At 39.8% G+C, this 24,000-nt stretch overlaps 2 protein-coding genes across 2 annotated transcripts in view; both read right to left on the bottom strand.

Annotated features, from left to right (window-relative positions):
- The window catches only part of LOC310934250 (pyridoxal kinase-like), a gene marked incomplete at both ends in the record, with an annotated part of 18,204 nt that extends 11,254 nt beyond the window's left edge, over positions 1-6,950 (bottom strand). The window contains one exon of the mRNA XM_083897943.1: positions 6,870-6,950. Coding sequence (XP_083754069.1) covers positions 6,870-6,950 — 81 coding nt within the window. The remainder of the gene's footprint in view (positions 1-6,869) is intronic.
- A 7,642-nt stretch (positions 6,951-14,592) lies between these two features.
- The window catches only part of itsn1 (intersectin 1 (SH3 domain protein)), a gene marked incomplete at its 3' end in the record, with an annotated part of 49,480 nt that continues 40,072 nt past the window's right edge, over positions 14,593-24,000 (bottom strand). The window contains exons 35-47 of the mRNA XM_083897612.1: positions 23,339-23,440; positions 23,153-23,234; positions 22,564-22,662; positions 21,874-21,957; positions 20,221-20,304; positions 19,189-19,320; positions 19,009-19,089; positions 17,956-18,077; positions 17,715-17,797; positions 16,324-16,407; positions 15,952-16,016; positions 14,842-14,950; positions 14,593-14,741 (exon numbers count right to left, since the gene is read on the bottom strand). Of these exons, the coding sequence (XP_083753738.1) occupies positions 14,593-14,741; positions 14,842-14,950; positions 15,952-16,016; positions 16,324-16,407; positions 17,715-17,797; positions 17,956-18,077; positions 19,009-19,089; positions 19,189-19,320; positions 20,221-20,304; positions 21,874-21,957; positions 22,564-22,662; positions 23,153-23,234; positions 23,339-23,440 (1,276 nt within the window). The remainder of the gene's footprint in view (positions 14,742-14,841; positions 14,951-15,951; positions 16,017-16,323; positions 16,408-17,714; positions 17,798-17,955; positions 18,078-19,008; positions 19,090-19,188; positions 19,321-20,220; positions 20,305-21,873; positions 21,958-22,563; positions 22,663-23,152; positions 23,235-23,338; positions 23,441-24,000) is intronic.

The following is a 24,000-nucleotide window of genomic DNA, read 5'->3' on the forward strand; positions in this document are numbered from 1 at the left end:
CATTCCACATAGCAAACAGCTAATGCTTTGTTTTGAGCATACTGGTGCTGGACAAACCAAACGTAACTGTCCAAATGACGGAGGCAGTGGGGGATCATGGAAGACCATAACAGAACTTTTTCCACACTGGCTGTTCCATCCATCCATCCATCTTAGAAAGTCAAGGGGAAGGTAGAGCCAATCCCGTGGGACAGAGGCAGACAACATCACAGGTCCAACACACAGAGACAAAAAAAACATTCACACACATCCACACCAAGTAGTCAATTAACCTAAACCTAACCTGTATGTCTTTGGACCCTGTGAGGAGTACCCACAGAAAACTCAGAGGAATCTGTAACTAGTCAATAAAAAAAATCTATAAAACATTGCATGGCACCTGAAGGCAGCACTGTTACTTAAAATTCAGTTTAATCTCGATTTGAAAGCTGAGTCTATGCAGTCTGGCTATAAGGCAGCCTATCTCCATCTGAGGTGATGTCACTAGGAGGAACCCGGTAGCAGCCAATCACAGCCCTGCTTCTTCATCCCACTGGCTCCTGACAGGAATGAGATTCTCCGTCCTGACAGCACAGAGAGGGAAACCCTGCACACGCACTGACGATAACACTGATCATCATTTTATCCCTTATCTTCCGTTAACACCAAATGAATCATGGTTATTACTCTGACAACTGAGAGAGCCCTTCTTCACTGACCCCTGGGCTTTCTGTTAAATAAATCTATATTTAACAGCCTGACAAGACTGTTAAATATAGTTTTTTTTCATGTACAAGCCTCAGTGCAGCTCATTCACAAACTGCAATACTCAACAGAAAAATACTGAGATAAGCAGGCATATGTGTATTCTCTGTGACTGGATCTGATGTTTTATATGTAATGAGTACTTTGGTGTCCAGAAAGCAACATTTATCATTAGTTTCAGATACATCTTAAAACATGGCTCCTTTGCTCCATAATGTAGGCATCATAAAGATGTCCATTAATTAAAAAGTAAAACAAATTCTGATTAAAATAACTGGAGATAAATAAGTTTTAAAACTCTTATTTGTGTATTCTGTGTTAATACATAGTTAAAACACTGCTAAACTGCATCAGACGAAGTACAATAATAATAATAATAATAATAATAATAATTATTATTATTATTATTACTATTATTATTATTAAAAACAGAAGTTTCCATAATCTATTACAAACTTTACCTTACTAAAATGCATACACTTATATACTCACATCATTTATAAATGAATACGGTCTGTGAACTTATTTATGAGTTATCTTGGGCATTAAGCAGCTTCAGTGGTTTGTGCAAGAAAGCTTGATTGTGCTGAATTGGTAACCATCATTATATTAACATTAGCCTTTACCATAAACAGGCTTTAATCGATGCGTAATATCAAAACATTAATGGCTGAACCCTGAGCGAAATGCATCAAAACCTGGCAGCCATTAGGATATAACCACAAACTACATCGAGGCTGCTGCGGGCTAAAAATAGACTATGCACTTCTTACAACAAGTGACTGTGTCTTTCAGGATGATGGGACATGTATATAGCCTCACTGTCAATACATGGCTCCACACTGCTGCTCATGGAAAAAATATTATACTATAACAACCAACAGCGTCGTTATTAGGCAATTACAGCCCCAAAGCAATCATCCTACTGTCATCATTAGGGACCATAAAGGGAAATGACAACAGAGAAGCCAATAACCTCTGTGTCCTTTCACATAATATCCAATCGATGCTTTGTCTTCAATACACCTGCTCTTTTTAGTCCCTTATTCAGCTTGTAAAGCTCTGCAATCTACTTAAACTATACCTTAAAAGAGAGAGCTTCAGTACACTCTGTTTACACAGGTGATGACTCAACACCAAAAGTCATTTGTTTCTATTATTAGACTGAAGAACAAGACGCATGTTGAGAGTCACTCAAAAGCTGCAAGTGCTTAACAATCCAGGTTAATCGACTGATGCCTGCGTCCCCGCATCCCAGCGTCCCCCCTCCCTTTTTTCTTCAGGGGTGGTGGGGTTCATACTCTGTATTCATTACACAGAAACAACAGAACAGGTAAAGTTCATCATTCATCACACTCCCGGCTGTCCTGATCTGATCACTCGGTTAAACAATTAGCTGTGACATTAACCATTAACACAGTATACAAATCAATGCCTGCTTTGGTCACTTTCCAGTGAGCTGATGTACAACATACACTCGCCAACACATCAAAGCGACCCACAAACACCCACCAACATGTCTTTTTGTATGTCTGTAGTAGGACTAAATAAAAATTGGTATTCACTCCCACGTCAAATGACTCTACAATAGACGCAGATTTTCAACAATTCACTGTTTTTACATGAAACTAGGATATGATTCCTCTACTTCTGCTTGTTTTATCTTCAGTCTGTCTACATCACATTTTAATATCACTCAGCTCTCTTGGAACCTTGTCAGAGCACGTACTAAAAAAGTACCAGGTAACAAGTGGAATGGAAAAGCAGAAAAACTGTAGAGTCGAGTAAATGCTAGAACTCTATACTGGAAAAGATTACAGAGTCTGCCTGAAATGGTCTACATCTCTATCAGTTTGAAAAAGGGACTTAAGTTTTTTCTGTTATGTTTAATTCAAACACGACAGCAGGAGAAAACTAAAGGTGAACCTCCTCTAGTAGCAATATAGAAGGACTCAACTGCTAAAAAAAAGTGTGATAAACCCACGTATAGCTGCTACTTTTGTTGTATAAGGTATAAGTATTAGGGATGTCCTGATACCACTTTTTTGTGTCTTTTGTCTTAGATTTTAAATACACCAAATAATATTTGGTGTATTTAACATTTCAATGCAATAGTACATATATACATGAACTACATATAATATACTACATATATTATATGTAGTAATATTGGTTAAAAATAATTGAAATGGAAACAATTATATTTAAAAATGTCACTTAAAGGGACACTGAGTAGTATTTATGGGTTTATATGACCCAAAATCCACTTTTGTATACATATTATGTGCTCCTGCATTGTCTAGTCGCTGTATAATATTCTTTGTTTCATTTTCGTAGTGTTTCAAAGAGTCATGTAAAATAACATGGTCGCGGGCCGCTACTGCATTGCCACGACGCCATGTTTCTACGGGAGCCTGTATAGACAAACGCGAGAGAACAAATCGAGCGTCGCTTTACTTGTACCGGAAGTACCACCTACACTGACAGAGCAGGAAGTCTGAGGTATAAACAAAGTGGAAACGTGCTGGTCAGCTGGAGAGAGCGCTGAGACGAGGCTGAGAGCGGATCTTTTTACGCGTTTAGAATGGACCACACGTATTTTACAGCGGATAAAGGAACACCAGTACCTGACCGCAGAAAAGGAAAAGCGACGCTGGAAAACGTGACCGCGACAAAAGATGGCAGAAATCACGAGTGAACATCGGTGCTGCACTCCCGAAGTGGAGAGCGCTGATGAGGGACAGAGGGTTACGCACTGATGCCGACCTCGCTTGTTTTCTGCTTAACTAAATGTTACTTTTTGCACGATGGCAGTCACTAAACACAGGTTAGTGTGTGTGTTGTATTATCGTTCGCCCTCAGCGGCACCGGACGTATCTTGGCTCTGCAAATGTAAATACGTTCCCTGCTAACCCCATCTCAAAATGGCTACGTGAAATAACTATCATTACCAGTTATTGCGGTGACAGTTTGTGTGAACATGCACCTAGCTCGCTAGCTCGCTATTAGCCATTAGTAGCTAACACAGTATAAAAAAAAAAAAAAATAATAATTTCGCTATCTTACATGTTTTAGACCAGTGCTAATATGATATACAAAAGACACACTTATACATCTGAATAAATACTAGAACCTCATCTGCTGACGAGGACGACATTTGACCTGCTGAGGATAACGCAGGGCTCAGGTAAGGGAGGGGGTGAGCAGAGGAGCAGCTTGTTGTTGTAAATCTCAGCCTCTCCTCTAGATGTCACTATAAATTACTTACTTCACCTTTAACACATATTTAATTGTAAGCCTAATTATTTGTGTTATAGCAAACATTTACCACATTTATAGGCTATTTCATTGTTTCTAAACACTGAAAAGCCAAAACCATAAACAAGGTATTATCAGCAATGGAAGGTAGAAACTGTATTTTAAGCATGTAACACAGATCATAAACAGTTGATGTTTTGAGTGTATGTACAGGGTGTTGTCACTCTCCTTTCAGAAGTGCAAACATCACAAAAGAAAACTTTTCTTGAGTAAGAAACAACCTTTGTGCAGCTTAATATATCGGTATATAACCTAAAAATATTCAGATAATATTTATAAGCCACATCGCCCAGCCTTAATGACCACATCAGCTTGCTGATAAATATTTAGACTGGGCAATCAAACTTGTTACAACTGACATATGCAACAATGGTACCGTCACAGTATCTTTGGCTTACAGACAGACAAAGATTATTGTCACTGCTTTAAAAATGTCCTCTAGATAGACCTCTAGAGATGAATGGATGAGACCATGGGAGCATTCTGACAGTGCTATTAAGATACAGTAGGTCTAGATATGTACGAATAGTCTCAGATGGTCCATCAAAGAGAATTCTGCATCGATGACCCAGCAGACTGTCAGACAATACATTACTAGTGTACCATCATCCTCGTACAGGAAGAACAAAACAGAACACCAGTCCTCTGGCGCTCTTGGTGCACACTAGAGTGAGTTGCATGCAGAACAGGGCTCACTGATCAACCATTCTTGTTCCTCCGTCAACCAGATGATCATGCCAGATATGCCAACAATAACCATAATAATTTGCTAAATCACAAAGACTGATTTACTTTTTTGAGAAGTAATGATGCAACAATTCTGGAAATCCAGGCTGATAACAATGTTTAAAATAAATTACTTGAAAGGTCCAATAGGAGCAATATTGCAACCACCACTAGTGGGTTCAACTGAAAAAAAGTGATTGTGGCTGCTAATGACAGTAAAACTAGGTTTATGGTCGCCGTGGTGTGCCGGGCGCACGGCAAAAATTAGTTCATATCCTATTTCATAGGTGTTGTTTGTGTTATGAGTCATATCCAACCTGTTTACAGCGGTCTCGCTATACTAGCACAATGTTGCTTTTGCGTCCATCTGTCTTGACATAAAACTACTCCCACTTCCTGTGTGCAGTGCAGGAATGTTGCCCCGGTGATACAAGTTGCAAACACCATTATACTGAAAAACACACAGAGTCACTTGGCACTGATGGGATTTAATCAGCTTTGTGTTAACCTATTTGACAATAGTTTGAATGAAATAGACATGTGTTTATACTTAAAGGCTACGCACTACAGGTTTTGGAGTTCAGAAGAGGAAGGCTTGCCTTTGTGTGGCTCTTAGAGATCTCCATCGCAGGCATGCCTGGCCAACATTAACCCGAGGTCATATTACTCTTCTTAGCCAACTAATTAGCTTTCTTCGGAAATACATTGAGGAAACACGGCTATAGAGTTGTACTCACAGATAATAATCAGATACTAAGCACGTTATTGTATATTTACAGAGTTTTGTGGTGAAGAATGACATATTTGACCTAAGGTCTTTCAGCCCTTAACACTGTATCACACTCTTCCATAAAAACCTCAAATAAATTCAATTGTACAAATGCATGAAATCACAATTAATACTACTTTTAATCAAGAAAGGTCTTTTTAGCCTCTAATTCAATAACTTATTAAATTACAATGGAAGAAAAATAAAACATCCTACAACAATGTATAGCTGATATATCAGTGTATCCTTGGTGGATGTTGTGGTGTATGAGCACACGACAAAATGTCCATGTGTCAAAATCTTGCATTGAATTTAAACCCTATTCTGGTAACATGCTCAACTCTGAGGGCAGATATGTGATTTTTTTCCCATTATGTTAAAGTTTATTAGAATACCTAAAGCATTACATAGCTGGACTGACTATCCTCACAGGTTATCAAAGATTAGGCTGGATTTGACATCTAGAACAGTCCCATACACAAACTATGACCATTCCAGGTGTTTGCCACTGTGAGATGATAGAAACCTGATGGAACCACTGTCGAGATGTGGCGACTCACTTCTCTGACCTCTATAATAATTATCTCACTTTTTTGCACACTGTTGGCCAGTGTAAATACTCACTGATAGGGTAACAGGGGCAAACCTTAACCCTGAATTGCATTGACCTGAGCATAACAGCCCTAGTGATCCATTTCACCAAATAGGGGTCATTTGATTAGCTCCATTATCACACACACAAATGTTCTACCTCCAATGTACAAACCAGACACTAATGTGACACTTAGTTTTATATAGAACATGAAATATTTGAAACCATGCACTAAAGAGCATTGGGGAATATAAAGAAAATGTTCCACAACCTCAATGACAGGTAACTTACTACAGTGTTTATCCTTCAGGTAATTAACCCCCTTAAGATGTAAAACAAGAATAAAAACACAGCATATGTAGTATTTATCTATGTGGGGGAACGAGGTTGTTCACGACACCTGTCTTCGCATTTATTGCTCTGACATTTAGGTTACAATACGGTTATTTTTGTCCTTTTTACAGCCCGTTTTACGAACACCATCATAATTTGGCCTACAACACTTAACATATCAGAAGGAATACGTTGAATAATTTCACAGAAAGCGTAAGCAAAGATGGTATGAACTTAATACGACGAAATTATCGTTAGAAATCCCAGCATTTAAATCGGTTGATCCGATTGCGTGGGTGATGGTGAACGGAGCGTGTCAGACTGGGTCGTGTCCGGGTGTCTCGCGGTCAGGTGTCCGATAATGGGTGCATGTGAGGTTGTATTTACCTGTAATGGGAAAGAGGCGCTCTTATTGCCCACATATCCCCGGACTACATGGCTCTGTATGGACAGAACACGGCATTCCATGGCGGCTCCCGGTCAGCCGAGGAGAGATGCAGACAGTCCGTAATTTCAGCGATAATCACGTCTAAACATAACAGTACGAAAAAAAGAAACACATTCGAACGCAAGGCTGGTCAATGAGAGGCGACGTGCATTAGCTAGCTAGCTAACCAGCTGTGTCTGTCACCAGCAGGATAGCGGTGTGTGTGTATGAACCATAGACTTGCGTGAACGTGTGTGTGTGTGTGTGTGAGACCACTGTGACGGTTGTAGCTGGAGATGAGCGCGTGATGATGGGGGCGACACACACACACACACAGACATACACACTCACGCACACACATTCACGAGAAATCCATTTACAGCCGTTGTTGTATTCATTTAACTAAACACAGACCCAGAAAACAGTATTATAAGTTGCCAATGTAACCGAGGGGTCATTTTAAAAAACATACAAGCACCCACGCCGGTATTCTGCACAGGCAATATACGTGACTACCTAAACTTGATGACGTAACTACACGGTAAGAGCATCCTTCTGAGCACAGCTGGACGAAAATAACTCTTTAATTTATGACTCTGTCGTAATCTTTTCTGATTTTAAACATAGCCGATTTTTTGTTTGCATATATAGTCATCCATTTTGTTCAGATGTTGCTTTACGTTACCGAAATAAAATATAGTTGTAAAATAAGTTTTTTTTGTTGTTTTGTTTTTAAAAAAAAACACGAAAAAAAGTCTGGTGCTGCATTCAGTTTTTTTGTCAATGTGTGCAATCTGTGGGTGTGTGACCCACGTATTTAATACAGAGTCGTGACTGAGGGGGTTGGCAAGGACCGCCACTGTCACCACACGACTCATCCGGCGGCCATGAAGAGATACAGACAGATGCAGAATACAAATGCAGGTGTCACTGAGCGGGAGCAGGAAGGCATAGCACAGAGGTGGACAAAGACAAATTGATTCAAATAGAGAGATCGAGATGTGACAGCTCCACCTGGTGTTCACTGAGGCCTTGAAACACTGGGATGGTGTGAGATGATGACAGACAAACCCATTTCCCAACAACAACATCAAGTTCCTGTGGTGAGCAAGTTGATTCCCTGCTATAAATCAAAATGATACTCACCAGTTTATGCCACATTCATATTATGTTTACTTTTCACTTTACTTTGTACACGACACTGTTTTCAAAGTTGCCTCACAGCAAGTTCAGAATGTCCTGAGGTACTGAGCCTTGAAAAGAATTAAACACATTATCCAGGAGTTGTCTGACATGTCCATGAAGCAAATATAAAGGGGATATTTGCTTCCAGGGCCTGCCACTGATACAGCTGTATGAAACACTGAGTGGGACGGAATCACTCTACACTCTCTTCCCCCACCCTCGCTCTCTCACTGGTGAAGGTGAACTGATGAAAGCTGCTCAGGTCGCCTCCTCCATAAAGTCTCTGGAGCTTGGCTGTCTCCTCTGACAGGTGTTGCTGAAAATCTGGCTTGGCTTAAACTGGTCCTTCACTTGACCTCAGAGAGGACAGGGGAGGAACCATTTGTCATTCAGCTGATGTGTCCTCCACATTTCATTACACAATTTTAACTCCATTATTCAACCTTAAACCTGATTATTTTTTCCCCTACAACATACAAACATGTCCTGACCACTGACTTGCAATACGATGGAGCACTAAAAAAAAACACACATTCTCTACTCTAATTTGGGCAGTATGTTTTAGAAGTTATCTATCCCGTATGAAGTGTGTGCATTCGTCAATGCTGATTTAGTGGGAGGGGCTTAGGACAGAGAGCATCAACCAAAAACATTAGTATAACGATCTGATGCTGCAGAATGTTGATGCATTTGTGGACATGAGAATAATCTGCAGAATAAACAGAAAATAAACTCCAATATTTAAGAGATACAAATGAATGTGCATATAATGACAAATTTACTTTTCTTTGTGTACTTACAGTATACAATACTGTTTTAATGTAATATGAGGTAATAGGAGGAAGTCCTCATATATTATAATATATGATTAGAGCGGTAGGGCTGGCTCCCCATCGGGCAAAGGGCCTATTTGCAGTGACCTGGGTTTGATTTGAAAAAAGCCCTAACCATAAGTACTACTGGCTCAACCCTAACCTGGTCATAACCATACAGCATGTCCTCACCTTAATATGTAGTCATTCACTTTATGGGGACTTGTTGTTTGTCCCTCTATGGAAGAGAAAAAACACACACACACACATTATTGGATGCACATGGTCATTTCTAGTCTAAATAGTTTGGGTTTTATAGGACGTTGAATATACTGAATGTTTTTATTCCAGACTGCTGCCTAATGAGAAATAAATTGTTCATTTAGATTTTACAGCTGAAGACACAAACAAGTCTGAGTAAACAAATGCAGGCAGTCCTAAATAACCTTAAATGCATGGATAATACTCACCAGATGAGATCTTTTTAAAAAGTAAGTGTATGTATGTCAGGGGTGGGGGTAAATGTTGTTTTACTTTTACAAAATACTTCAGTATAAGGAATAGTACACTTAGGGGTGACAATAGCTCAGTGGTCGTGTTGTCTTTCAACTTGAAGGTTGTGTGTTGTGTGTGTGCTTGAATGGGTATGAACGATGTGTAATAAAAAAATGAGCTGTATGAATGTGAGTGAAAAGCTTCAAAAGTGGCCAAATGTGCTACGTTGTGTAAATACAGACCATTTAAATTCATTTCAATGTTGTAATCTGACAAGGTTCATAGAATACTTTACATACTAAACAACCTATAGCCAAATTTATTCCAAGGGAAATGCATGAAAGGGTCCCGGCAGGAGTCATTGGCTGAGGAAAAATGGGGAGCCTCTGCCTTGTCCTTAGATAGATAGATGTTTTTCTAACTATTTTTTATCTGAAATGACTTTGAAGGTTATGATCATACTATCAAAAAGTTACAATTTATTTCCAGAAGCAGATTATTTTTGACATGTTTCCGACACCTACATGTCCAACTCGTACAACTTGTACATGTGTCAAACTCATTTTCACTAAAGGGCCACATCACCATAATGGTTACCCTCAAATGGCCAGATAACTGTCATACATGTAACCAAATATAATAATACAAGTATATAATAAAGTCGTAAAGGTCGTATAGGTCGTATACCATAAAGGTAACGACTCCGTAACATATTTCTAAATAACTTTCTGTATTTATTACTTACTCAAGTTACAATTATGCAATTATTATGCATTATACTATACAGTAGATGTAACCTGGTCCGCGATGGTGTTTCTTGACAAACTAACAGTTTTAAGAGTCTGTATCTGACCTGCGCACACACCTTCAGCATGCACTGCTTCAAAAACACACCCTCGGAAAAAAAGACTTTGAAGCACGGGTGATTTCTTCAGCCACAATAAAGCTAGCTTTCACTGCTGCATTGTTTTTGGTTGTGGCTTTTGTGAACACATTCTGCTGCGATCACAGTCTCAATCTCAATTTCACTCATTGCATGATGCATATACAATGATACACTGCGATCTAGTGGTGGGAAATGTAGTTTATGGTCAACGCACGCCTTAGAGCAGCATAGAACTATTTTTAACACAGACTTTTAAGACCAATTAATAATCATGGCGGGCCACATCTGGCCCCCGGGCCTTGAGTTTGTCACATGTGCTTTACATGAATTGATTAAAATAAAACAAAAAATATTAAATATATTGTGTTCATTCAAAAGTGTGCATTTGTTGGATTTTTATCATTTAATAATCCTCTTCATGTCCTTATAAATTTGTATAGGGAAGACAAGAGCATTGGATGTGTTGTATTTGTGACCTTTGTGACAGCTACCCCCCCCCCCCCCAGACAATGTTTCAACAAATAACATCAAAGGGTGTTTTAATAGGTACAAAATAAAGATATTTTAGGATGTGACATAAAGGCTTAATCCTTTAATTTAAGGACATTTGAAAGAGTAATTTCCTCATAGAAAGCAACAAAGCAGGCATCTGCAGTCTTGGTCCAACTGAAGTTTATTCTGAACATTGAAAGACAACAACGTACATCATCTTCTACAGTGATAATTAACAGCAGGCTCTCTCTCGCCCCCCTGTAGCGTTCATATATTAACTCTCAGATAGCAGTAGTATTATACACAACCTGGAAGGTAAACAGAAGGAGAGGCGACGACAGTACAGGACAGTACAGGGTCGACGGGATGATGATAATAACGGTGACAACCATCACCGCCATCATCATCAGCTTCAGTCTGGGGAAACACACATTCATGCACACCTTCCTCCACAGTCAAGATTCTGCACCTGGCTGAGCCTCGCTGACTTCTGATTGGACAGTGGCTGGTCACTAAGGTAACTATCGGTTATCTCTGTGGTAATTCAGTATATGACTGTAAACGTGGAATTAAATTAAATTAAAATGTCTAGCTAATTTTACTAACAGGCCAAGTAGCTTACTAACTAAATAACTAACATATATACAAGTCTGCCGAGAGAACCAACTGGATTTTAATTTGGCGGCCATTTTGAACACTCAGGTTGGGGAAGTCCATGTGGAAGATTAATGCTGTTTTTAACATCGCTCCTGATTTTGTGTTTTTAACAAAGAAGGTCAAGAAAATGATATGAATAAGTACTTAAAACAAAAGGTGATACCTTGTTGTCCTTTTGAAATTGTCAAATGTTTCTTTTTATAAAGAGGAAATAATGGTTGACGTTCATTTGGCACCATCTCGTGAACAAGCTAACACAACCTGACGTGAAGGCACCAGAACGCTTCAATCTTATTATTGTTATCAATATATATTTTTAAAAAGTAATGCTAATAACCACCTTCTAAGCTGAAATGAATTTGTCTCAAAAACGTTACTTTTTTCACATTTTAACTGATATAAAGATGGGGTTAGCACACTATAGGAGGCTATTGCTAATTTGAAAACTACAATCCAGATACAGCAGAGGCCTATAACATATCAACTCACTAAAAGAGTTTTTATCCCGATGGTTTTACTAAAGGACATTTCCAAGAGTGCTCAACAACAAAGCTAACCCCCTGTGGAAAAGTCCTTCAAAATATGCACATCCAAATTGAAATCAGTCTGTATCTAGAGGACACTAAGTGCTTGTGACTGCCATAACACAATCGGAATCCACTTTTCCTACATTCCATTTGATGATCTCATGAAAAGACCCAAACCAATCATCTACCCAATACAAAATCATTCATCATTCATGATCATTTCTCCGTGTGTTGGGCTACACTGCTGCACTTGGAGACATGAACTTTGAATGGCTCCTTGAAAACACACACACGCACGGACTAAAACACCAAATGTGGATCAATCTGCCAATGAAAATAGTTCTCAACACCTCATCGTTACCTTCTGCTGAAATACATTTGCACACAACAGCACCAATCTTCTTTGAACTGGTTCTCCGCGTTGAAACGTCCCACTTTTGACTATTCAAAATGGCCGCTGTGTGACATATGTTAGTTGAGTCGTGTCCTCCTCTGCTCTAGAGTATGCAACTTTTAAAAGTGCTAGGAGTGCCGATGCACAGTACAATTATTCCAACACCAAGCTCTCTCATGGTCAGTGTGTGGAAATGGTCAAAAATATCTAGTCTATAAAATGTATTTCTGTTGTACTCGGCATGTTCCAGGGCCCCAAGACCAATCCAGCTCTAGGAACCATGATCGTTTTAAGATTTTAAGATTTCCTGCATAGTGATGGCCACTGTGGCAGCTCCACACAGCAGCAGCGTAACAACAGAGGTAAACTGTGTGATGAACATCACCTATAACTACAACCCTCTGTGTGCAGTCAACATAAAAAAAAAAAAAAAAAAGACATTCTCCTTTTACAGTACCTCACTTTAAATTAGCTGTTCCCTGTTTCGGCCATATTATCATCAGCAATATTATTATCAAAGGGACATTTAGGCATGTCTGTCATTTATGTACACCGGACACTTGTCATATACTGTGGTAAAGTCTTTCTATAGCTGCAGCTTATTCCCATTAAAACCTGTACATAAATTCCTAATGTCAAGGTCCCTTTACATGCAGTACCTCAACACTGACAGCCTGAAGAGTTTGACTTTAAGACTTGGCGTAAAAAACGAAACAAAAGTACACCAAAATTAGCCTGTCCATCTTGACACTCGGTATAGTCATTGGAACAAGCGGCCTCTCAGGCTTGCACACACGCACACGCACGCACACGCACGCACACACACGCACACACACAGAGGGGTTTGGGGTTTTGTTGAGACGAGGAGGGCTGGGATTGTCACTGGAGTGTCTATGAGACTGTCTGATGAAGCAATAGGAGAGGAAAAAGACCCGCCTGATCTCCCTCCAATGGAGGACTGGACTGGATTTAACACTGTGCCGGACCAGACTGAAGCAGGACAGAGGTGGACTAGACTGGAACAGAAACAAGACTCTTGGATCCTCACTACCATCACAGTAACTGGTGTAACAGTTAAACATCGATAACTTTTAAGACATGAAGATTTAGTACTGGGAAGAAATTTGTTGCCAGAAATTCTGACGAGACAAAATGATCATCCTGAATCAAATTTGAATGCGTATTGGTTTGTTTTTCTTTTTGTTTTATGAAAAGAACTATGAGTTAAAACTGCAGCAGGCAGTATCATCAGTTGAATGATGAGTTTCATATTAAAGTTGTCACATATTGGGAGTGCGTCTTTTCGCGACCTGCCTTTATCTCCGAAACTCTCTGCTGCTATAGAGAGTCACGTGACTCTGTCCCTATGAACAGCCATGTTGGCAGCCTCTGAACGGGCCGGTGCTGGATTCAACCTGTCAGAGTTCACTGTGCTCTTCAAAATCCACAGAGATTGACCCCGAAAACTCGATAGATTGAATATATCGATCCATATAATGACCCCTGGCGTGCCCCCAATTTTATGAGGTTGGAAACAGCTGGAGAGGTCGTTGTTCCAGACCTGCAGTATCCTGACATATTCAACTGCCTGAGTCACTGAAAGTTGTGCATTCAACATTCAACCTCAGGAGTCTACTGGCTTAAGACAACACTGTTGTTACTGGAAGGGTACCTGTCATATTTGCATGAAGTTTAGCATTAGCAACGGGCAGTGTAATGTAAATAGTTGCTGTGCAGACTTGTATGTCACATAGACTGAGTCCATTATTTACTGAGCGTTAACCATAAATTCTGTCGCGCTTCGTCTTCTGCTCGCTGTGAGAACGTTTCACAGCAGTTATTCACCTCCTGTGATCTGTGGGGATCTGGTAAAAATGCTCTCCTGTTAGCCTGTCTCTGACCGTTTTTGGCACAACATATATCCAGCATCTTCACTTTCATGATGAAAACAGCAATGATTAATGTGTTGTCTCATATATACATCTATAGAGGTGAACAGCGTAGTATCCTACCTTAGTTGTGTGCATGGCTACTAGAGCTCTATTGACACCTGTTTTATTGCATTTGATTTCCGACTCTTTCAGATTTTTTTCTGATTTATCTTAGTTTCTTTTTTTTTTGTTGCAAACGTTGAAAGCCTTTGCCACTGAATCACTGAAAACGCAGACCAGTCCAGTCTCACCAAGTCTTACTCCCTCTTCAGTCCAGTCCAGTTCAATCGGTCCTGATCTGAGTTTATGGTTCTTCAAAGAGCTGGAGGTCCAGCCTGACAACAATCTCTCCCGTGGGAACCTCGTGAAGCAGCAACCGCTTGGTGATTGGTCCTTTCGAGCCCTGATCCTTCTTTATTTCAGCCAACCGAATCTCCGTCCTGCCCAGGAAGTCTGTGGGATGAAGACACAAAGCGTGCGATGAAAATGTGAGACACAAACATTAACCCTTTCATGGAGCTCAGATAATCTGAACGGGGGTGTTATTACTGACCGTCGGGCGAGAACTGATCTCGTTCGAACACAGTGACGCAGAGGACATCCTGTTCCAAGTCCTTTATAAAAAACTGACAGTTGGAGTTCCACTTGGGATTCAACGTGTCCTGTAGAGAAAAGAGCGAGAGACAACAACCAACTGAAAAGACCTGACGCACATAATAATGTCAATTACAATTCTCTGCCAGCTTAAAAGACAAATGCAGATATTCTTCATAATATAGTTTTCATAAATAATAAATAAGTATTTTGTTGACAAAAACTCTTCTTTTAAAGCGGAAATAGACCGGAAGTTCCTATTATCGCTGTTTTTTTTGGTGTGTATCAAAGCCTGACGGTTCGAAACAAACAGTTCAGCCATTGCTGAGAACGTTGTGTTTTATTGTAATCTCGGGGCTCAACGAGATCACTGAAAATCCCGTAATAGTTACGTAAGCAGTGGTTCTCCTGAACAACCGATCGTCCTGCTCCGGGCACTAGTCCGGGCACATCCGGTTGCGTACATTGAACCGCAGAAGAAGAATAATGTCCGTTGTGGAGGTGTTTCACGAGCGACAGTGTCTTCTGACTCTGGGTCTGACTCCGGTTTAAAGTCATAAAAGGGACTGCGGCGGGGAGTCGTGACGAAGCTATTTTTAAACACTGTTAAAACAGTGTTTTGATAATGAGGAGCAGTGCATCCGCCGTTCCAGAGGGGGACGCTGCGCTTCTGAGAACGGATGTGCTGGATAGTACTGGCCAATCACAAGACTCTGTCTTCTGGGGGTGAAAGTTCACTCTGAAACATCGCGGCTGAAAATCACTGTCAGAAAAGAGGATTTCTAGCGGCTAGTTTACAGCAACTAGGAGGTTTTGACCATAAAAACAAGTTTATATATGTAAGTAGACCTCCATAACTAACATATATGTGCAACAGGACCACTCTATGTGACCTTTAACTTTTAACAATAAAAGGCATCATTTAGCTTAGTAAGGAAAAGGGCCTTTGAGTTTTTATACTATTCTCTCTATGTTGATAAACTGTAAACATTTTAAAGCCTTGCAAATGTCTCTCAATCTCTAATCAATAATGTAATTATTATGTATTTAATAATGTGTAAAATCATACCTGTAATGTTTTTGTGATATGGCACTGGGAACCCATGGTTACCTCACAGTAAGGGTTACTTTTACCTGGAAACACAAGACAAACATTAACATTGTTTCTACAAAAATACTCCTACTACTGACTTTTGTCTTGCATGTAGTTGTACTTGTAGTATATTTTTGAGGTACTCAGAAGTAGCAATTTAAGGTGAAAATAATGTATATTCTATTTCAGTATTGTAAAACTGTAAGTTATTAAGTAAGAAGAAAACAAGCGACTATTTAGACTAAATGTACTATTCCAATGATTTTTTTCCAAGCAGGAATTAAAACAATTATTTACAAATATAAATAGCAGAACATTTGTAGTTGCAGTTTGTATGACTGTACATACCATGGGAGCGACAGGGTTTGAGCTCAATTCCCTCCACAATGTTGACCATCAGTCTGCCAATACCTGTAGCTCTCTGAGAACGAACTGACACACACCGACACACACCGACACACACCGACACACACACACACACACACACACACACACACACACACACACACACTGTTATTGGATAAAATACATTTAATAAAATACAAATATACAATTATTCATTTTAACTGTTTTTCCACTTGCAACTATCCGCTTAAAATATGAATGATGATGTGAATAATATCCATCACCTCACTCTTCGTTTGTCTTCCAAGACTAATTGTTGAACCTATGTAGCCTTCAGTTAGCCTCAAAACTAAAAAGATGTTTACTAGTTTGTAGGCTAAATCATGGTGGTCCAAAATGGCCGCCTCCATTCAGCTGACCCAGCTCATGATATAAATATGAAAGGCTCATTCTGGAGTAATGAAAAACAACAATTCATACAACCACGTGATTGTACACTTTAAAGTGATAGTTCGGAATTTTGTTTTCAAGAAATTTCATTCAGTTCTTCTAGTTGCCGAGTTCGCTGGTGCTATGGCTAGCGCAAGTCAATGGTATGTGCTAGCATGGCATTAGAAACACTCATACCGACTCCACAGTGCACCCGAGGCAAATTAATTGTAACGGCAGACTATCGATGTACATATCTGTGTTGATAGAATTTTTGAAATAAAACCAACCTTGCAATTTGAAGGATTTATGTCTCATCAGCAGCAGCAGCGCGTCATACTTTCGGCAGCGGTGGACTGATTCCGCTGCGGAAGTATAGTGCTGAGAAAGTAGTCCCTCAAAAATTCATGCGATGTGAGGTTAGTTTTGTTTCAAATATTATTCTATCAACATCTGCCGTTACAATCGATTTGCCTCGGGTGCACTGTGGAGTCGGTATGAGTGTTTCTAATGCCATGCTAGCACATACCATTGACTTGCGCTAGCCATAGCACCAGCGAACTCGGCAACTAGAAGAACTGAATGAAATTTCTTGAAAACGTCTCCAGACGTCTCCATCACACCGACTGAGTTGGAAAATAGGTCTTATGTCCAAAATTCCGAACTATCCCTTTAAATTAAATATATTTTTTACCCAAATTTACACACTGGACCTTTAAAAACACACATAAAGTCATGCTAGTTTGATTTTGTTTGTTATTAACAACAAAAAATATTTCTCTCCCCAGAACACACAGGGGATGCAGGATCTACTTCAAATCTATAATAATGTGGATATTTTTCCAATAATCCAGTATATCTTGATCATCATTTGACATGAACATGTTGAAATTCTTCTTTTGATATTAATGGCATTACATTGATAAAAATAGATACACACATTTAATGGTAAAAAACAAGAGTACCTAGATAAGCCTTCTCCCTCTTCTTCTTCTCTGTCTCGATGAAGAGTTCTGAAGCAGCCTTAATTTTCTGAACCCACGCAGTTCTGCATCAACACACACACAAACAAAAATATCACTCCTACAAATATAAAGGTAAACACAATCGTCATCTGAGTCGACTTCTGGAATAAAATTGTCCTTAAATCCCAGTGTCTCATGTGGTGTCGGATGTGTCAAACGTATGTACGTGTGCGTGTCTGACCGTTCGTTGATGCTCTCGGCTCGGAGCGTGTAAACTCTGTCTATGTGAGAGATGTGGAACAGAGGTTCGTCTCCTGACGGATCAGTCGGCAGCTTCACCAACACTTCGTTTAGGAAAATGGGCTGAAAGAGACAAAAGAGACACACAGAGGACACACACAGTGAAACTGCAGACTCCTTTCAATCATTTCAAACCGTGCCCTGTGTCTATACTGTGTCTATAAATCCACTATAGACCTTTCCAATATCCCACAACAATTTATCCAATCGGGAGACAGAATTCAACAAAAAGACGGTCCACTCTGTGGATAAATGCAACGCCCCCTCACCAAATTATGTTCATGAGGCAACAAAGAGAAGAGCAGCAGCCCAGAGGTATGTCACATGATTTCTGATCGCAGCTGTAATACTGTATGCTTTACTGTTTGTTTAAAATTAAAATCAATCAAAAATTTGTGAAAATATAACTTAGCTTTTTATTTTATTTTTTTTGAATATGACAAAATAACGGAGAGAAAAACATGACACCAAAAAGTCGATAAATATTGAAGTATTCATTTTATATAACGCATATGTAAATTAACCAAATAATATAAATAAATAAAAGTTTTTCTAGTCTTGATGAGCTGCTTTGCAACTATAGTTTTCACTCATTCACACGCTTCAACATGGGGTTAAGTGTCTTGCTCAAGGACACATAGACTAGCAGAGCCAGGAATTGAACCCACAGCCTTGCAGTTGAAAGACAAATGAGCCACCATGGCTTAATACTCAGAAAATGACTTTTGATAAGTACAATAAATGTCTTACTTTAAGACTTTTACTTAAGTAAAATTATAAAATGTGACTTCAACTACTTCTACCAAAGTAATTTTCTGGTAACATACTTGTACTTTGACTTTTAGTTCATGCTTGAGAAAAACTGTGTGTGTGTGTGTGTGTGTGTGTGTGTGTGTGTGTGTGTGTGTGTGTGTGTGTGTGTGTGTGTGTGTGTGTGTGTGTGTGTGTGTGTGTGTGTGGCATGTGGATGCAAAAATGGACAGGACTGTCTTACCATCTTGTACATGCGATACTGCAGGTGTGTTTTCGAGGAGAAGACTTTGTCTGACCCGGACGAGCCGAGAGGTTTGGTTACCTGTGAGAGGGAGAGCGATATAAAAGATTATACTGTCAGTGACACACACCAGCACAAGTGCACACATACACGCACACATGTGCACACACACACACACACCTGTGTCAGCAGTAGAAAGTCATTGAATAAGAAACCATACAGCTCTTTGCTGCTCTTGGCTTTAAACAGTTTCCCACTGTGGAGGAACTTCCTGGGACCCAGACAGTTGGTGACAGAGTTAAACACCAGTTGCTGAAGAACAAACAGAGAGAGAGAGAGAGAGAGAGAGGGAGAATTATTCAAGTTCTCTGGTTCTGACGTTCATAAGCTTTCAGGTTTTATTGTGTTAAAGTTGGACTCAAATACAGTAGATTTGTCATGGCAACACAATATGACTCAGATTTAGTGTAGAAATAAAAATGTGGACAGAGGTCAAGAATATCTCATTGGTCACACCCGTGGGTGCGTCACGCAGATTTGGAAAGAGAACTGAAATATTCTACTCAAGTAAAAGTGCCTCTATTTTGGTCGAATTTTACTTAAATACAAGTAAATGTACTGGTTCTAAAAATGTACTCAAGTTAAAGTAAAACAGTAACTTCTTTAAAATGTACAAGTAAACGTTGCTTGGGGTTCTGTCTTGTGTCGAGCAAAAAAAACACAAATCTCACCTTTACAAATTAAAGTGCTGACAAAATAAAATATGTACACACATAATGTATTAGTCAAAATGAGTCAAAGGTCATAAAATACATTAACTTTCTCACTGACTCATGAACCTTATTTAACCTAAATTTATTTATCCACTTTTTTTAATTCAGGTCAACATTTTTTTACTCAGTACCAGATATGATTTAAAATGTAGTGAAGTACAGTAACTTAAAAAACAAAAACAAAAAAAAACCATACTTAAGTAAAAGTAAAATGAGAAATTTGAATATTTGAATATATTTGAAAAAAACGCGTGTAGGTGTGTGATTGTACAGGTATCCTTGTTAGGGACAAATATCTCATGGCTAGTCCTAACGCTCTCACACTTTTTGAGGGTTAGGGTAAGAATTGTCTTAAGGTTCAGGTTCAGTATTTTATTGTGATGGTTCATGTGAGGGGAATGCAATGTGTACACGAGTGTCCTCACTACGACGCAGTCACCTCAGACAGGCCTTCACACTGGACGTGAGCCTGAATCCACTCCAGACGGTCCGAGTTTTCCTTCTCCCTGACGCCCTCGTTCACCTACACACAAACAAAGAAAAACCAACTAAAGGCCACATTATACTTCTCCGACTGTGTAATGCGTTATCCGACAGCGTAACCACGGACACCCCTCGAGCCTTCATACTTCTGCATCGTGGTGATGGATACACACTGCAATTTTCCGCCGGATCAGTAGGGGTCGCTGCACAAGGTTGTTGTGCATTTGGCTACAGTGAGCAATGGCGTCCGATAGAGAAAGCGAGAGAAAGACTGTTGTTGTTGAAACAGTGGCCGTTTCTCACGTTTCTGTGTCACGGAACGCAGTTTTAAGATTATTTGAGGCGAGAAATTGGCCATTTAGAGTCTAAACGTGTGGTTTGTGTATTAAGATATGACGTATTTATAGTTTGACAGCGACGTTGTCGGCGGTGATCAGCTCCGCCTCTGTGGACGCTCGGTGCGCACTGTGAGCCGGCGCAGAGCAGCTTCGCTCGGCCAGAGCACTTTACGCAGGAGTATAAATTGGGCTTAACGCACACGCTTTTTAACTCAATTCAAATTCACAGCTGCAAACACACTGGCGAACTGTCCAGGGTGTACCCCACCTATCGCCCTAGAGTATGTCAGCTGAGACAGGCACAGCACCCCCTGCGACCCTCCAGTGTCTTGTACTTGTTAATCCAGTATTTGTTGTACTGCTAACCAGCTAAATTCATACAGTTACTTGTTTCTAATGGATGCCACCCATGCAGTTGCTCTTAAGAATAACTCTGGCCTCCGACCTGGAACTGATGTCCTCAGACGGTGCCCAACCTTCTCTGGGTGTTTGGACCATTAACCGCGACACCCTCTAGTTGGGTCAGCAGTGGTCGCCAAATCACTGCCCATCAGTTCCAGAACCTCCTCGTCTCTATGTGCCATAGCAAACAAGAGGCTCTTTCTGCTGCCTCTCCAATCCTGCGTAGAGCTGCTTTAGGCTTGTTGTCTGTCTGTGTGTGTGTTCTTGTACTTGCGGCATACTGAGGACCAGTGAGGGTTTTTAACCAACAAAGTGAGGTCATTTTTACGGAGTGAGGACAATTTGGCCGGTCCTCATTTTGTTTTCATTGAAATCACTTCCTTAAGTTGCTATAACATGCTATACTCAATTTGTCAAAAAAAAACAACATCATAGTATAGTATGACTTTTTTATCAAATTTTGGACGAAACATTTTTTTTCAAATTTTGGATGACATAGTATAGTATGACGTTTTTGACAAATTTTGGACCAAAAAAATTGGGTACATTTTATTTCAAATTTTGGTCAACATAGTATAGTATGACATTTTTGTCAAATGGACCAAAAATAAAATAAAAAATAAAAAAAGTTTTCCACTCATTTTTGCTCTGGGGCTCCACCTGTAGACATTTTATTGTACTGCAACCAGTAGTTCTTTATGTCATTCATGAAGTAGATATTTGTAATTGTGTTGATTTATAAAGTGGAAATGCTGGTCCTCACTTTGTCAGCAACCCAGTCCTTAGTATGCAGCAAGTACAAGAATGTGTGTGTGTGTGTGTGTGCGTGCGCGCGTGTCTGTGCGTGCGTGTGCGTGTGTGTGTATCACCTGTGAACACAGCTCCTCTGCTTTTTCCAGAGCAGCTTTCAGGTGGCTGTGATCTGGATGCGACTCTGGAGTGTTTTCTAAGGTCTGTAACAACAGAAAGAAAGAACCTTACAGTAAACTGTTTTCAAAGTCTACAGGTAGTTCAGTGGCAGAGTGAATCGTCTTTCAACTTGAAGGTTGTGGGTTTGATTCCCGGCTCCATGGCGATGTGTTCTTTGGGGCGGCTAGACATTTAACCCTAGAACACTATCGCTCAAATTGCCAGCGGCGTGTGAGTGGGTGTGAAAATGTGTGTGAAGCAACGCTGAGTGATCATCAAGAGTAGAAAAGCGCTACAGTAAATACAGACCATTTATCATTTACATAATAGGACAGTTGATATCACGAACTGTCCGGGGTGTACTACGCCTATCGCCCTATACCCGCGACCCTCTGCTGGAGGATAAAGCGGTAGATAATGGATGGATGGACAATTGTTATCATGAACAGAAAGGTGTCTGATTAAAGGAAGAGTCTGTAACATTAGTAGAGACATAGTTAACAAGCAGGTTCCATGAGCATGACAAACTATGTGAATTATTAAGTCACAACCCTCATACTCGTCGCCAGATCTGTGATGTCCGATGGGAAAAGACTGCTGGACACACACCACAGGCATTTTATGGGAACATGAAGATATAAAGGACATACGTTCTTGATGATGAGCGGATAACGTGTGACTCTCTGCATGGGTTTGAGCAGGAAACTGGACAGAGGCATCCCCTTACACCTGGGGTCCATGGCCAACCTCTGAGAGAGAGAGAGGCAAAGAGAGAGAGAGATATTTAAACACCATATGCATAACTTGGAGACTTAAAGATACGGTATGTAAGTTTAATTTCCTTCCAAGTGTGTTGTCGACCCTATGTAGCTTCATCAAAACTCAAATGATGTTTAGTTTGTCTATTGTGGGCTACTGTAAAAACATGGTGGTCCAAAATGGCCGCTTCCGTATGGCTGACCCATCTCCTGATGTAAATATTAAAGACTTATTCTGGGGTAATGAAAAACAATTCACACAATCAGGATGATTGTATACGTATAAAGAATTAAGTATAACTTCAAATTCATCTTCAATTTCTACACCCTGGATCTTTAAAGCCTAATTTATATGTATATTTATATGGATTGCTGAATTTGAGCCTCCTGTTTTATCAAGTACTGTATAATTAAGTGATTATAATTGTGACGTGCTCTTGTTAAATCAGTGAGAAACCATGTGCGTGTCCATGTTCTGTACCTTGAGGAAATCTTTGATCTCAGGGTTGTCGTCAGTTTTCTGCTGAATCAGCGTGGCTCCGTTCAGCTGACAGGAACAGAATCTGACCACACACACACACACACGAAAAACATTAGTAACATTTACGTCAAAATTTTAATTAATTTAAAGTGGAAATAAAGCCCAACACAAGATGAGAGGCGGAACCTGATGTAAGGCTGCATGTGAGGGAGCTGGTTGGTCAGAATGTCACCGATCATCTTCACCGGCATCCGATCTCCTGACATCTTCTTCCTCACCCTCAGAGCTCTGCCACAGAGAACATGAGGATGATGGCGTGTGACTTCATGGCTCTGGCTTTATAACATCTTAACATCTCAGCTTTATCAGGGAAATCCAAGTTCAGATCAAGGCTGGAACAACTCACTGATGAGTAAATTGGTAACTCACTATGTTGTTAAATGATTAATGGGTTTCATTTACTTCTTTTAAAAAAGAAAACTTGGTCTTAAGTGTGAATATAAGTGTATTACTTTCCTTTCCCCTCTTTTATGATTAAGCTGAATCTTTCAAAATTTTTTCCACCATTTCCTAACATTTCATGGACCAAGCAACTAATTGATTGGTGAAAGAAATAGTTGATTAATTGAATGCAAAACTAATAAGTAGTTGTTTACAGTGTTTACAGCAGAGCTCTGCAAAAATCTGCATGAAATATAAAACTATGATTTGCTATATACACATAAGCCTCAATATATGGACTTTTTTTCTTACAGTTTTAAACATAAAAGGGCCAGAAAGTGTCCTGTAACTAAGTGTTTTTGTCCATTTTTCCAGAATAAGTTTCTATATTCTGGCAGTTATTTACA

Source organism: Microchirus variegatus (assembly GCF_963457635.1).
Source record: "Microchirus variegatus genome assembly, chromosome: 11".
NCBI lineage: Eukaryota > Metazoa > Chordata > Actinopteri > Pleuronectiformes > Soleidae > Microchirus > Microchirus variegatus.